Here is a 15302-nt window from a genome sequence, read left to right on the forward strand (position 1 = left end):
TGTGTGCATATGTGTGTCTGTGTTTGTGTTATCTATCATATCTTCTTCATCTATTCATCTGTTGATGCTCACTTAGGTTGCTTCCATATCTTGGTTACTGTAAACAGTGCTGTTATGAACATTAGGGTACTTAGACTGATATATGTTAATATTAGTTTTGTTGTATTTGTGTTATGTACTTTGGGTGAAGCAGCAATAGGCAAGTAGAGTCTTAGAAGGAGAACAGAGGTTGCAAGAAATAAATCTTTCACCAGTGCTCTTAATAGGGAAATTCTGTCTCTGGAAGAAATGGACCTAATCACCCATAAACACATAGGAAGGGACAGCTGACTCCGCCAGTGTAGTGATGGCTATGCTCAGTGCCATGATAGAGAAAGAACACCTTGTCATACAAATTGCTTGCAGATTTCTAGTCCCGTGTAATTCCATCTGTTTGTAATACAATGGTCTGCGCTGCTGCTTGCATCTCACACTCTGAGTTACATGGATCTCATCAGAGCCCTGTGCTGACCCTGGGTCTGCAGACTAGGTTGTGGTAGGGGCGTCCATCTGAAGGGATGCTCATTTATTAATGGCAGTGTCATATTTTATCATCTGGGCTTACACATGTGCCCTCTTTAAGGACCAATTTAAAAGGTGATTTCCAATTTATTAAAAGAAAATCTTTAACTTCAGGTCTTACTTATCACTCAATATTAAGTCCCTAGAAAGTTAAATATTGTTCTTGTGTGTTTCATGTTCTGTATTTACCCAAAATGTATCTTATCAAACCTTCAGGTGAGGAAGGGTTGACACTAGGCTTACCCATTTAGCATATAAAAATGTACAACCCCCATGTAAATTAAAACTTCAGAATAAGAACAAAGAACTTTTTCACGTAAGTATGCCCTCAATTTACCTGGGTATCCTGTGTTTTATCTCACAACCGTAGTTTAGACCAAATCAAGATTCCAGGATAAGATGGACTGAAAAGATTGGTCACTATACACAAGATGCAGATCAAATATAAATGTGATTTTGAATATTCATATGCAGATATTTTTAGGTCTTCTTATATTATGAGTGTGTTTTAAAAGAATCCTTATCTTTTGGAGGTATTTACTGAAACATTGATTGGTGAAATTATGTTAACGTTTGAGATTTACTTCTAATAATGCAGGAGGCAAGTGAGTGGATGGCACAGATTGGCTATGGGACACTGGGTATGTGAAGGTTAATTACGCTTTGCTACTTTTGAATGTGTCTAAAATTTTCCATTTTCCATAGTAAAGGGTAAAATAGGTATGTGTGTAAGTCATGCCCTAAGACTTAAAAAAAAAAAAATCTATTCTTAAAACATCTTAAATATCAAACAATCAAGGACTTGTGCCGTGGCACCAGAAGAGGCTGCAGATGGAGGCAGGAGCCCGTGAGCTATTTTTGGGATTGTGACATCTTTGTTCCTCCAGTGGGGTATTAATTGTCTTGGTTTTTATCTTTATTATCCATAGAGCAATGCAAAAAAGCCATTAGTTACTAGCCTCTCAGAGTTGCGATTATTCAGTATATAACAGGACCTCTGGTGGCTCAGTGGTAAAGAACCTGCCTACTAGTGCAGGAGACACAGGAGGCATGGGTTCAATCCCTGGATTGGGAAGATCCCCTAGAAAAGGAAATACAACCCACTCCAGTATTCTTGCCTGGAGAATCCCATGGATAGAGGAGCCTAGCGGGCTACAGTCCACGGGGGTGCAAAAGAGTCAGAGATGACTGAGCAACAAACCCACAGCAGGATCTCTAGGGAAAGCTGATGAAGAGGAGAACACGGTTAAGTTAGAGGGACAGTGCCGGGTGCTATGGCTAGCCTTTTGAAAATAGTTAAACATGGAATGAAATAAACTGTTGGGTTAGGTCAGAATAACAAACATTACTTTTTTTCAATTTGTTTGTGGTTTTTACAAAAATAAATCTCTATAACTGATTGGACTGATGCCCTGGTAAATTAATAAACTGAGTGTGTAGCCTAATATTTCAGTGTCAGCCTACCTTCCCTAGCAGGTGAGCTGTCAGCAGCTGGGAATGCTCAGTCTCCGGCATGACTCCAGGCAGGGTTATTTATTGATAGACATCTTTTATGATTTGCTTTTTTCTTCTTCCAGGATTTCCTTCAAATGCTCTTGGAGAACATCCCAGAAGAAAAAAGGTGAGGACCAATTTAGGAATTAAGGGCCCAGTTTTATTTTGAATGTTAAAAATGATTCTGCCATTGTTTGGCAAATTGCAGCCTAGAAGTTTAATCTTCCTCTGTTCATAGAGGAGGGACCTAGCCCAGCCAGCAGGAGTCCTGGGATGATCAACTGGACCTAGAAATATTGGGAGTGTGGATTCTAGGAGCCAGCACGAACAGCTGGAGACACTCTGTGGCCTCAGCTGCCATGAAAAAGAATGGAGGAGAGACAAGTTCTAAAAGTTAGGGTGACTTGTTTTGGAATGTCTGAAATGTTTCAGATTTGCCAACCTTTTATTTTTAAAGTGAACATGCAAGGTTTGCTTCGTGTAAAAATCACATCGGATATGTCCATTATTGCTAAGGTCAAGAACAACAGGTTACTTGCAAGAATTTTTCTTTTCTTCTATACTTGCCCTGAAATAACCTTTCAGGTCCTCTAATAGAATGGAGCAATTTCCTTAGGACCTAATACAGAAAAAGGAAAAGGAAAATTAATAGAAATGGTATATTACCTCCTTAGGCTGTTACCCAGGTCTGTTTCTGAGTAATGACTATACATTCTTTCAGGAGAACTTCTCAGGGCACAAATAGAGCAATTTTCATGGAGGTAACAAGGTGCATTTTTCATTTTGGAGGTCTTTCTTTACATCCCCTTCCTAATAATGTTATGGAGTTCATTTGGATGGCCCAAGCCCTCTAGCTCCAAGACCACCTTGGGCTCCCCCAAGCCCACCTAGATTTTATCATTGTGAATATTTTTTATGACCCCACAAAGTAACTTTTGTTGTGACTGTGGATGTTAAGAGCAGCATCTCCATTGAACGGTACCCACTGACCACCAACCTTCACCCTTCGAGAGGATGCCTTGCCCAGTTAGGATCACATTTTGACTAGCAGACTTAAGCTTTTTAAAAAAATTTTCCTTAAGAGTTGAGACTTCATTGCTACAATGAATGTATTTCAGCAAGTATACTAGAATATATTTTGAAACTCAAACATTGTCTTTCCCGCCAGCTAATCTCAGAATCTAATCCAGCTTTTAAAGCAGACTGTTCATCCTTTTACCTATGCAGCACGTTGTACCAATTTTATCCAGCTCTCTGAAGGCCCCACGCCTACCCGTGGAGCCTCTAATCTTTGACTCCATCGCAAGCTGATCCTCAGACACATCTGTTAGGCATGTGAGCTGTGCTGAACAAGACAAAATTTTTCAGGTTAGACCAGCCAGTTAAGGTCCTAGGGCCAGCCCGCCTGTGTCATACTGCCTTCCTCTTATTCTCTTGCTTCAATTAATTTTAACATTCTCTATTGAGTACCTCACCAGGTTTTAGGCTGGACACTAAAATAAAAAATTAATTCTATGCTTAGCCTTCAGGGAGCTCCTAGTCAGCTACTAAAAATGTACACGAAACAGGTCAAGACTCAGGGTAGGGAGTTCTTTGGTGAACTTCAGCACGGAGATAGGGCTCAGCAGTCCTATGCTCAAGCCTTCAAGCCAGAGGTCTACTGAAGGCTTCAGGTAGGGGAGTACCATCAGCAAGGTGGGTGGGGGACAGCATGGGAGATAGATGGGATGGAGAGAACTAGATATCAGGAGACCAACCAGAGACAGAAACAGCAGTTCACTCAAGATCCAGAGCTGGGACCATGGGTGGATGGTGGCAGCAGGCTTTGAACAGAATACCTCCAGGAGTGCCGCAGTTAAGTTGGTTGATTGGCTGAGCTGAAAGGAGGAGTCTTGCGTGATCTGACCTTTCTCTGTCTGCCGCTTGGTTACACGCTGAGTATAGAAGTCTTGGTGATCCAGGCAGCAGGTGTTTGGTCTCAGGAATCAGTATGGGACAAAGGGAGGGAAGGTTGAGTGTTTGAAGGTGGAAGAGAGGAGATGAGAAACCATGTTTTAGACATCTTCAGCGAGTGGTTTCTGTCCAGATGCTGATGAGACCGAGAGAAGAAGAAGCTAGGAGTGCTTATCCAGTGTGCCTTCCCCACCTGATGGTTCAGCAATATCAACAGCTGCCAGTTCTTTCTTTGCTCAGTTATTATGTCTGTGTGCCCATATTCATGTGTTTGTTTTAATTCAGTACTCTTCCTCCCCCTTGAAGTTAGGGAGTGCTTGTTTGTAAATGTAACCTCAGCAATATTCATTATCTACCCAAGCACAGATGACTTGCTCTGATCAAGAAAAGAAGTAACCATGTATAAAGCGTTGAGGCATACACTGTTTGTATCCCCACATAGGAAGGGAACTCGAAAACATAAATTACTGACATTTAAAAACCCATACAGAATGTAAGTTGCATTTCAGAACAAGAACATTTTCCGCTTCAGACCGTGAACGTGGAAGCCCCCAAAGCCTGAGTCCATCAAGAACTGTGCTGCCCGTGTTCTCTGCACCTTCTTTCTGTTCCCGACGCACGGGCCTTGTGCTTTCCTGTTGGCGCGCAGATAGAAGGTGATCTTTAGAATCTCAAGCGGCCGAAGACAGAGCCAAGAGTGATAAAGACCTTTCTCCTGATCAGCACTGAGTTGATAGGCACAAGCGGCAGATATGGCTAATAGTCAGCACCCTATCCTTGTCATTCCACCCCCAGAAGTCAACTGACCGAGCAATGTAGTACACACAGGACATACAATGCTCTTTCACACACACCTAGGTCTTGTTTCTGTGTACTATAATATTAAGAAGTAGTACTGGTCACTTTCCTGACCTTAAACACAACTTATTTTTCTAACCAGCATCATGCAGCATGGCCAGCCCATTCCCTCCCTTGTGGCGTTAACTACATGTGACTACGTTCAGAGCTCACAGGGTCTGGAGACCCACTCCTAAAACTCAGAGCTGCCTTTCAGGACACAAGTGTACAGCATGGGAGGTCTCTGGCCAGAGGGTGAGACAGCCAGCTATTTCGGATACCCAGGAGGCCTCAGTAATGAGGCAGAAGCACCGCTCCCAGTACAGAGACGGAGGGCGTGCAGGCGTGGGTCTGTGTACTTTTAGCTGTCTGTATAAAATCAATTTCCATAGTGAGCAGACATGCAGAAGAGTAATTTCCTGTAAGTCCTGGGTCCCAGAGAAGTGGAAATGCTTCTGCTTGTCTGTTGTGATTATTTAAGCTCCATGATCTCAGAGGGGAAAAACTCACCATTGGCCTTGACTCTCTGAGTGTCTTGATTTGAAAAAGTCAGCTTTCAGCTTTACCATTGCTACATATCCAAGTCCAGAACTGAAACTTCATCTGTACTATCATCTCAATAATTATGATCAAAACAGGAAAAATTATGTACATTTTTAAAAATAAAACATAGAGCCCCTTTGATTCCTGAAAATTCAGCATTTTCAGACCATCTCCCATAATTTCCTTGGGAGGTAAGGCTACTTCTACTACTTCTGTAATGTTTACATTTATTTTTCGTGGATGGAGTTAATGCTTTGATCTTCCTCTCAGAATTTAGCATCTTATTACACATAAGAAATCTGTAAGTGGGCAGTTTGTTGTCTGCACTGAGACCGGGAGTCTAGAAACCTAGGTCTTTTCTCAAGCTCTTTCCTTTAGCCTGGGCTGACTTTGAACAGTTTTCTTATGCTGCAGTTTCTCCATCTGCTAAAAAGCCACACGACAGTTGACACCCACTTCATGAGGATATTATGAGGAATGAAGTGATAATGGTTATAAGGTGTTTTGAACCTTTCCAGGGGTAAGTGATCTGGAAACACAGGTTCTCTTCATTCACAGGAGAGTGTCTTTTGCTCCTGGATGCAGCCGAACAATGAACTCTCCTGTCCTCACACTCCTGCCCCTCCCAAGGGTCCCCCTATCTCTTCTGAACTGTAATTGGGGGCAGACAAACAGAGCAGCCACAGCAGCAGCCAGGTCACCTTCAGCAGGAGAGATATGAGCAAGAAGTCAGCACTGGCGGAAGCCAGCACAGGCCTTCTCCTCTTGCAGGCTTGTCTGCACCGTAAATCATGAACAATATATTGTGAAGCCTGAATTCCACACAGGAAGAAAAGTGAGAGCTTTGCAGCCAGACAACAGAACGTTGAGTCCCAGCACTTTGAGCACCATCTAGGAGGCCCTGAGCAAGTCCCTTAGCCTCTTGGACCTCTATTTGCTCATCTCTAACATGGGGATAATAGTATTAGTCTTGTACAGAACCCTGTCAGACCCCTATACCTGATAGGCATCCACTGCATGTTTGCCACATAGATAAGCTTTAGCCTGTTCTCCGTCTTTGCTGGTGAAGGTGTGGTCCTCAGTCAGTAACACTCCAGGACCCAACTCCCCAGGCCCTGCCCTCCGCCACGCCATCCCCTGACTGTGCCAGCCCTAAAGAAGTGTCTTTCAGCTAAAAGTCTCCAAAGGAAATTTATGTCCCTGTCCTCTTACTCACTCCTCCATGGGGATGCACAACAGCTGTTCACCATCTTTTGTAAAACCACTTGAAAATGGCCCTGTAGTCACTCCCAGACTTCTCTTCTTCAGGATATTTAATCCCAGTTCCCTTGACCTCCCTTGTGGAGCTAATGTGCTTACCCCTTTGATCATCACTACTGCTGTCTTCTAAATCCTTTCTAAATTCTTCATTTTAAGTTGTGGCAGGTTTAAGAATGCCCATTTTCCTAGAATCTACAACATAGTGCAGCTCAGTTCCGAGTGCTGCCGCCTTTCCGGGTATCTCTTGAAGGATGGGTAACCAGACCTTTTGTCCCTCCTTGGCTGGAAAGGAAGAAGATGAATGGGCTACTTAGAGAGAAGCACCAATGAAGGATAGACGAGGATAAAAACAGACCTTTGCTTCTAAATTGGGTCAAACAGTTGAGAGCGCCAGCAGGGCCTCCATAGCTGCTCAAGCCCCAGCCAGGAGCTCTACACATCAGATGAACTGCCCCCTGGGTGCCAGACCAGGTGGAAACTGTTTTCATATGTTCCAAACAAGAACAAACCTTCTTCTGAACATCATCCTCAATAGAAGTTACCAAATCTGTCTTTCCAGCCTGGCACATGTCACTAGAAAGTAAAACAACCTCAAGTCCCCTTGGGCGCTTCTCTAAGTGGCCCTTTCACACCACTTTCCTCCTCCTGGCATATCAGTTATGCCAGGTGAGGGCATTTCCAGAGCCTCTTTCTATGGCCAAACAAATAAATCAAATCCAAGAAGTATAATCACCTTAGTGTGCTGAGAGATCATCCCATCTCTTCTGGGTATCCCACCCCCACTCCAAGTGTGCTCACGTGTGCACATGTGTGCACACACCCACACACACAGGCATCTGAGGGCACGTGTGCATGCATGCACATGAACACACACTTCCATACTCTCACAGCCTACAGATGAGACTTGGCCATGGGCACTGAGATGACGACAAAGAAACAGTGGGGAAGAGCCCAGGAATGGTGGCTCCTGGCCTTTCATACAAGGCACAGCCAGTAATGTCACTGACCTGGGAACTGGACAGACAGCCTAGGAGGGTGGTCACCTTCCCCTTATTCACTTCTGGCCTCTTCCCTGTCTGGTCATCCCACAGATGAGCATCATCTCGAAAATGAATCCAAACTAGTTTTTCTCCCCTCTGTGTATTTTCTCTTTGTTGAAATAGCAACAGTTGCCCCCTTCAACCACCTTTGCTTTCGCCCTGGGTAAGGAAGACCTCCCCAGGTCCTATCACTTCATGGCAAATGGATGGGAAATGTGTCAGATTTCATTTTCTTGGGCTCCAAAATCAATGAGGATGGTGACCGCAGTTATGAAATTAAAAGACGCTTGCTCCTTAGACGAAGAGCTATGACAAACCTAGACAATGTACTAAAAAGCAGAGCCATTGCTTTGTCAACAAAGGTCCATCTAGTCAAGGCTATGGCTTTTCCAGTAGTCATGTACAGATGTGAAAGCTGGACCATAAAGAAAGTTGAGTGCCGAAGAATTGATGCTTTCAAACTGTGGTGTTGGAGAAGCCTCTTGAGAGTCCCTTGGACAGCAAGGAGATCAAACCAGTCAATCCTAAAGGAAATCAACCCTGAATATTCATTGGAAGGACTGATGCTGAAGTTGAAGCTCCAATTGCCCCCTGATCTGAAAAGACCCTGATGCTGGGAAAGATTGCGATCAAGAGGAGAAAGAAGTGACAGAGGATGAGATGGTTGGATGACATCACTGACTCAATGGACATGAGTTTGAGCAAACTCTGGGAGATAGTGAAGGACAGGGAAGCCTGGCATGCTGCAGTTCATGGGGTTTCAAAGGGTCAGACACAATTTGGCAACTGAACAACAAGGGAAAACCAAGACACACTAGTGACTTGCTTCTCAGTGAAGAAGAAAAGGAAGAACAAGATCAGTCAACCCTGTCTTCCCTAAGCCACCTAGGCCCACTTTTCCCTCCCTCCTCACTACGTCCAGCCTACAGCAGAATGGTACAGGTGTGAGGGGAGCACTTGGCCTTCAGCATCTGTACTGATGCAGACAGCACTGTATCTTTCCACAACCTCTTTACAATTCCAAAGGGAGGGAGGAGGGAATATTTCATACGTGTAATGGAGTATATGATACATAAAATTTTAAAAGATACAGACCGTAATGACTTGGGAATATCTTACTGGGCAAGGTGATTATTAACTTAAAAAGGAATAATTTTTATTGAGTCAACGATGAAATGTGTTTTGATTCATTCAAATAAAAAGTATCTCTGGGGATAATGCAGGGTTAAGAGAAGTGAGTAAAACAGACACCGACCCTGGTCTCAGAGAGCTTTGATCTAGTGAGGGGACGTTTACAAGTCAAGTAACAAAATAAATTGCAGTCTCAGACTGTGACAGAATGCTATGTTACAGAAGACAAGGCCCGTGTGAGTGTGATGTACGCAGCCTGGAAAAGGATTCCAGGAAGGCCTTTGTGGCTGGAGAGGTTGGACATGAGCAGGAGTTATCTCGAAGCCAGGGAGGAATTGCTTAAACTTCAATAAGACAGGAAGACATGACCTAAAGTTTGTGGACCCTAAACATATTGTACCTTTAAAGGAGTATTTAAATCAGCAGGCATGAGACCAAAAGATTTCAGCTGACTTTGGATCAAACAAGCAATCATAACATTTCAAATCAAGCGGAATGAAGACCTGCTTGAAAACAAGCAGCAGAAGCCGCGTGTGCTTCATGGCTCTGAGCCTCCTTGGGTTCCGACGATGAATTGTATCATTTTTGCTTGCTGTCATCCATCGTCACCGTGAAGTTGGCATTTCATTTTGATGCACTCAGTGCTGTGAGGTTCAGTTTTCACATTACTCCAGCTCTCTCCAGGAAGCAGTCACGCCTGACATGTCCCATGAACATGCCCTCTCCTCCCTGCATAGGCACTCCCAACGAAGACTTCCTCTCAAGGCATCAAGGACCTCCTGTGGGGCCCCTTTGATTCTTAGATCTCATCATGTGCACTCCTGTGGACTAGAGAGACGCTCTACTGAATGTGACCGTGCCCCCTCCTCACTTTAACCTGAGACATCACTGCACTTTCTCCAGATTTCTCTGAAAGGACAATGCCCTGATAGTTAGAACCATTCTGTGTATTAATAATAAGTGCACTGTAACTTTTAAAAACTTATTGATTTATTTATTTTTGGCTGTGCTGGGTCTTCAGTGCTGCGCTCAGGCTTTCTCTATACTTGCGATGAAGACGGACTGCTCTTTGTTTTGGAGCACGGGCTTCAGTTGTTGCAGCGCACAGGCTCAGCAGTTGCGGTGTGTGGGCTTAGTGGCTCCGCAGCATGTGGAATCTTCCCAGACCAGGGATTGAACCCATGTCCCTTGCTTTGGCAGGTGGATTTCTGTCCACTGTGCCACCAGGGAAGTCCACTCTGTAACTTTTTAATCCTTTTCTTTTTCGTTGTTGTTTTATTTTTAAAGGCCGGAGCTGTCTGTTGGAAACATTTTCCGAGACTGGCTGGAGAGTTCTGGAATTCCACAGGTGAGCTTCAGATAACCGCCTCACCAGACTCTGGAGAACAGTAAGGCTTATCGCTTAGTGTATCAATCATGACAGTGTTGTTTTTTTTTTTTTTTCAATATCCTTATACAAGTAAGCAGGCTTCCCTGATAGCTCAGTTGGTAAAGAATCCACCTGCAATGCACGAGACCCCAGTTCAATTCCTGAGTCTGGAAGATCCCTGGAGGAGGGATAGGCTACCCATCCCAATATTCATAGACTTCCCTGGTGACTCAGATAGTAAAGAACCTGCCTGCAATGCGAGAGACCTGGGTTTGATTCCTGGGTTGGAAAGAACCCCTGGAGGAGGGCCTGGCAACTCACTCCTGTGTTCTTGCCTGGAGAATCCCCGTGGACTGAGGGGCCTGGTGGGCTACAGTCCTTGGGGTTGCAAAGAGTCAGACCTGACTGAGGGACTAAACGCACGTAAAAGTAACCAGCTCACTGAGCTGCAGTGTCCCTAAGTCAGGAAGATGATGTCTCCCACGCTGTTCAGCCTGCCATGGTGGAGTGTGCCTTGGGCCTCTGCCCCTAGTGACTGTGGTGCGAGAGGTGGACATTCTGGTTTACTCTGAACTGAGTGTTCAGTGAGGTCCTCCAAAGTGTGATGCACTGTGGGCAGCATCACCAGGCAGCGGTCCAGCGCCGCCAGCGTCTCAAGCTCTGCTCTGTGGATGCAGCCGGACGAGTGAACTGGCCTACCTGTCACTCTCCTCTGACCCGGCATACCCGTAGTTTCCCCCTCATTGGCCCATGCAGCTGCCCTCGGCTTTCCCCTCTACTTTTGCATCTCTGCTTCCAGCTGCTCTGCTCATCTGAAGGAGCCGTTCAGACTTATTTCTCTGTCTTGGGGACCAGGACCTACTTCTCCTTCAGGTTTATTTCTCTGCTCCCCCTTTCAGCCCATAGTGATTCTGAGGGAGACATTCCCAGGCGGCCCTCACTGCGTGGCAATCACCTGGCCTAAAGCCTCCTACCCCCTGCCCTCTCCCCGGTCTTGTGCTTCCCAGAGCCTCAAGGGCCGCCCCCGAGCTAGAGCCTGGGCCCTGCCTGGAAGCGGCTGGTCAAAGGACCTGGTGGGCCTGGAACTCTTCCAACCCCCAGAGCAGCTGCAGACCCGTCACAGTGGGCCTGAGTGTCTGGGAGTGGACCCCACAGTGGGGAGAAAGTCTGCCTGGGGCGCAAGCAAGCAGCCCTGTTAGCCTGCTCGTTTCTGGTTTCATGACTGGTTATATGAGCTTCCCCTTGGGAGTGTCTGAATGTCAATGAATGTCTGTGAACCATGAAATTAAGGAACAGGAGGGGCTGTTCTCCATTACCTTTTCATCCCTCTCCTCTCGTCTTTGTCCTATTCTGCCACACATGGGGCAGGGTCTGCCACCAGCCACCAGGAGCTCGTTCCTAAGGAAGGACGCACTGCCTTCAGTTCAGGAATGCGCGTCACCTGTTAAAACTTATTTGTTTGGCCCAGTCCTTCTGGGAGCCAAAAAGAATAAAATGCTGTGTCCTAAACACGCAGAACAAAGTGAGTGGTTAGGGCGCACCTGGTCCTGGGAGGCAGTGCTTTCAACTCGTGTATGTTACATATAATGAGTTCCTGTGATTTCTAAGACGGCAGCTTCCAAACCAGGCCACTAGCTAAGTACAAAAATCCCGGGGAACAAAGTTAAGGTTTGTCTGATCCCAAATAGCCACACCCTGCTCTTCTTGTTTTCGAAGAGGGTGAGGGGTGGGTATCCCCCCACTGAAGCCGGCTGCCTAGAGTTCCCAGGCCGGTCTGTTGCAAGGCTCCCAGACATTCTTAGGGGGGCCTGGAAGCTGGAAAAAGTTGGGAGCTCAAAGAGCAAAATCCTGCATTTCCTGGCCCAGAACAACAAGGCAGCTGTGTTGAGCAGTTAGCCCCAAGGGAAGAGAAAAGAAAGAGTCCTTAATCGAGTGCCCAGAAGCAGGCGCATCCGACTTGCGCCATCGCACTGGGGCTGACCTGCTCACTCCCAGGAGGTTCTGTAATTTCCCTTGAAGAAGCAGAGGCTTTGCCACCGGCTTTTGCTTTTCATTAAAAGGGGGAGGGGTCTGTGGAAGGGAAAGATTTGCCTCTGAGCGGTACATTTTTTCCAAAGGTCTAGTTGCATTAGTGACAGCTTATAGCATAGACAAGAATCTCCGCTGTAAACTGACGAAACCTGCTGTCAAAACACAGCCAGGTGCAATGAGGCCAACCCGGCTATAAATTGTCTTTAAGACCCAACTGGTATTTCCTTGGGTGCTTAACTGTTCAGTAAAAACAACAGCATCAGACAGAAAAGACCCTGATTTAGTGCACATCTTTACATTGGTGAATGATCAGATGGCATCTTTTCATCTCTTCACCCATTTTCTGCCATTATTTATGTGGCTAATGGTGATTTACCTGCTCACAGCCCTTTCCGCGCTCCTTGAGGGTTCCCTCTCGTTTCCACTTCAGTGAGACTCTGCGCCCTCTCGTTGCAGGAGCCTCACAGTGAATGGGACACCTTGTTCTTTGTCCCTATCATTATAATATAAAGTTACTGGTGTGTTTGGCCTGGAATGACAACCAGAGCATTGAAATCATTCCAATGCTCTTTGTTCTCATTAAAAATTTCTACCAGCAACTGAAGTCATTCATGACAAAAGAGTCACATTCTACTGGTGAAGTTTTCATTCCACAGGTTATAGAGGCTTTTTGTCTTCTCTAAGAAATGTTTGCCTTGGGGTTGGCCTCCATTTTCCATTTTGGCCACATTGAATGGAAATCATTTTTTTAATGTGTGGAAATAGCTTCAGCAGCTATAAAAGTAAGTGTGAGCCCCCCAAAAGTAAAGGAAATTAGATACAAATCTGTTTGAAGAAACACCCAACCCTAACCTATGGCTTTGCTAACAGACTTAAAATTGATTTTACCATGGATATTACAGATTATTTCCTTTATGATGTTTTTCTGATTATAAAATATTACATACTGAAATAGAAAAAAGTTTGTAATAAGAAAATTAAAATGGCCCAGAGATAATTCTTTAAGTCATTTGTTGATTTCAATTATTTGTTTTCTCTTTTTTTTCTTCTCTTTTTTTTTTTCAATTATTTTTTATTGCACCATGTGGCATGTGGGATCTTAGTTCCCTGACCAGGGACTGAACCACCTACCGTTGAAGTGTAGCATCTTAACTACTGGCCCAACAGGGAAGTCCCCGGAGTTAATTTTTTGACAGAAACCCTTTTAGTTGTTTTTTTTGGTCTCTCTTTTCAAAAATAAAAATAATACGTTCTCTGAAGCAAGTTCAAGCAAAACCAAAGTAAAAAAACATAAAAGCCCTTGCCCCTTTCAATCTTACTCTGAAGAGATAATATATGCCTGGTATGTGTCCTTCTATACATTTTCTGTGCTATACATTATGTAAGTGCATATCCTTTCTTAAAAACATTGGACTTTTATTAGCTAAACTTAAAAGTTTTCATTTGAAAATACATCTTAAGCAATTTCCCATATCCCTTGAAATAATTCAACAGCAGTAATTTTTAACAGCTGCATAAATTTCTAAAAAGTGGTACCATAATTTAATTTATCAGACACTCCCAACTGTTGGAATAGTATACAGTACTTCTAAGAAAGTTGCCCATTCTGCTAATTTGACAATTCTATAAATAGATTTTGATTTCTTTTCATGTCTGCCCAAAGGTCTCCTCCCACCCACTAGAACATATGTACATATTCCAATCTTTTTAAAAACATTTATATCAAATATAATAGAAATAACTTTTCTCCCTCCAGCCCTTCTTCTGTACTTCTTTATTTTAGTTGTCATAGAACTCTCTGACCCCTCCTTTTCTTTGATTTCCTGCCCACATTTCCTGATATCCTTATATATATACTTATTAAATTTATAATTTTATTTACTTTCCTAGCACCTTCCTCACTTTTTCATTATATTTTGCTTGGACTAGTGCAGTAACTAACTGTTCTTTTCGCCACCAACTTGTCCCCCTTTCCATCCCCCATCCACATCAATGCTATGTGAATCTTCCCCCAAACACAGTTTACATCCCTCCTCACCAGAAACCTTTCTCCCCATTTAGAAAAAACTCTTTGGCCTGCCATTTGAAGCTGTAAACTGCCCCAAGTTACCATTTTAAATTTTATTTTCTACCACTCCTAGGCATATGCCGGATCATAATTATTAGTCTCCAAATAATTATGAGCTGAATTTTAATTTAATCTAAATTTAAATTGAAAATCTAATAATACAGTCATGGTTTGGACCAATTTAGGTTTGTAAATGAATTCACTTGGACCAATTTAGGTTTGTAAATGAATCCAGTTTTTCAATTGTCAATTCTATGAAATTTACTTCAGACCAAGCATTTCTGATTAAAACAGCATCCAATTGAGACAGACTGTGAAAACACATCAGATTTAGAAGACTTAGTACGAAATAGTGAAGGTAAAATATCTCATTAAAAGTTTTCAATATTTTTAGGTACTGAAATAATTATATTCTGGATACTTTGTAAAATAAAATATATTATTAAAATTAATTTTAGCTGCTACAACTTACTTTTTAGTGGTGGCAAATAGAACATCTTAATATATATATATATATTCATGGCTACTTCGAGTCTTAGTTGCAGTGCACAGGCTTCTCTCTAGTTTTGGCTTTTGAGCTCAGTTGTCCCAGTGCATGTGGGATCTTTGTTTCCCGACCAATGATTGAACCCATGTCCTCTGCATTGAAAGGCAGATTCTTAACCACTGAACACCAGGGAAATCCCCAGCAATGAGAACATTTTAAATGACAAATGTGACTTGCACATATTCATACTGAATGGTTATGCTTTAAAGCTGTTAGGTGAATTAAAATCTGAGTGCATAATCCTTTAAAATCCACCACTGATGTACTTGAAATCATCTTCAGTTTTGTCAGCTGTACGGCTAAGGCTGGAGCTAGTCAGTCCATAGACGCCCTTCAGTCTGGTCTGAAACCACGAATGGTTATCATTCATGGCTGAGTGCTGCTCTCCCCACAGTTGCTCATAAGGGAATGAATGAATTACCATCCTCTCTTCAGTGCTTAGTTTCAACTCCCAGGTGACCCATTTTC

General features: G+C 43.7%; 1 protein-coding gene across 1 annotated transcript in view; it reads left to right on the forward strand.

The window, feature by feature from the left end:
• The window catches only part of AOPEP (aminopeptidase O (putative)), a 415716-nt gene that overhangs the window by 297003 nt on the left and 103411 nt on the right, over positions 1-15302 (forward strand). Inside the window, exons 10-11 of the mRNA XM_052644727.1 lie at positions 2139-2182; positions 10107-10167. Coding sequence (XP_052500687.1) covers positions 2139-2182; positions 10107-10167 — 105 coding nt within the window. The remainder of the gene's footprint in view (positions 1-2138; positions 2183-10106; positions 10168-15302) is intronic.

The sequence above is a fragment of the Budorcas taxicolor genome, chromosome 8, assembly GCF_023091745.1.
Source record: "Budorcas taxicolor isolate Tak-1 chromosome 8, Takin1.1, whole genome shotgun sequence".
NCBI lineage: Eukaryota > Metazoa > Chordata > Mammalia > Artiodactyla > Bovidae > Budorcas > Budorcas taxicolor.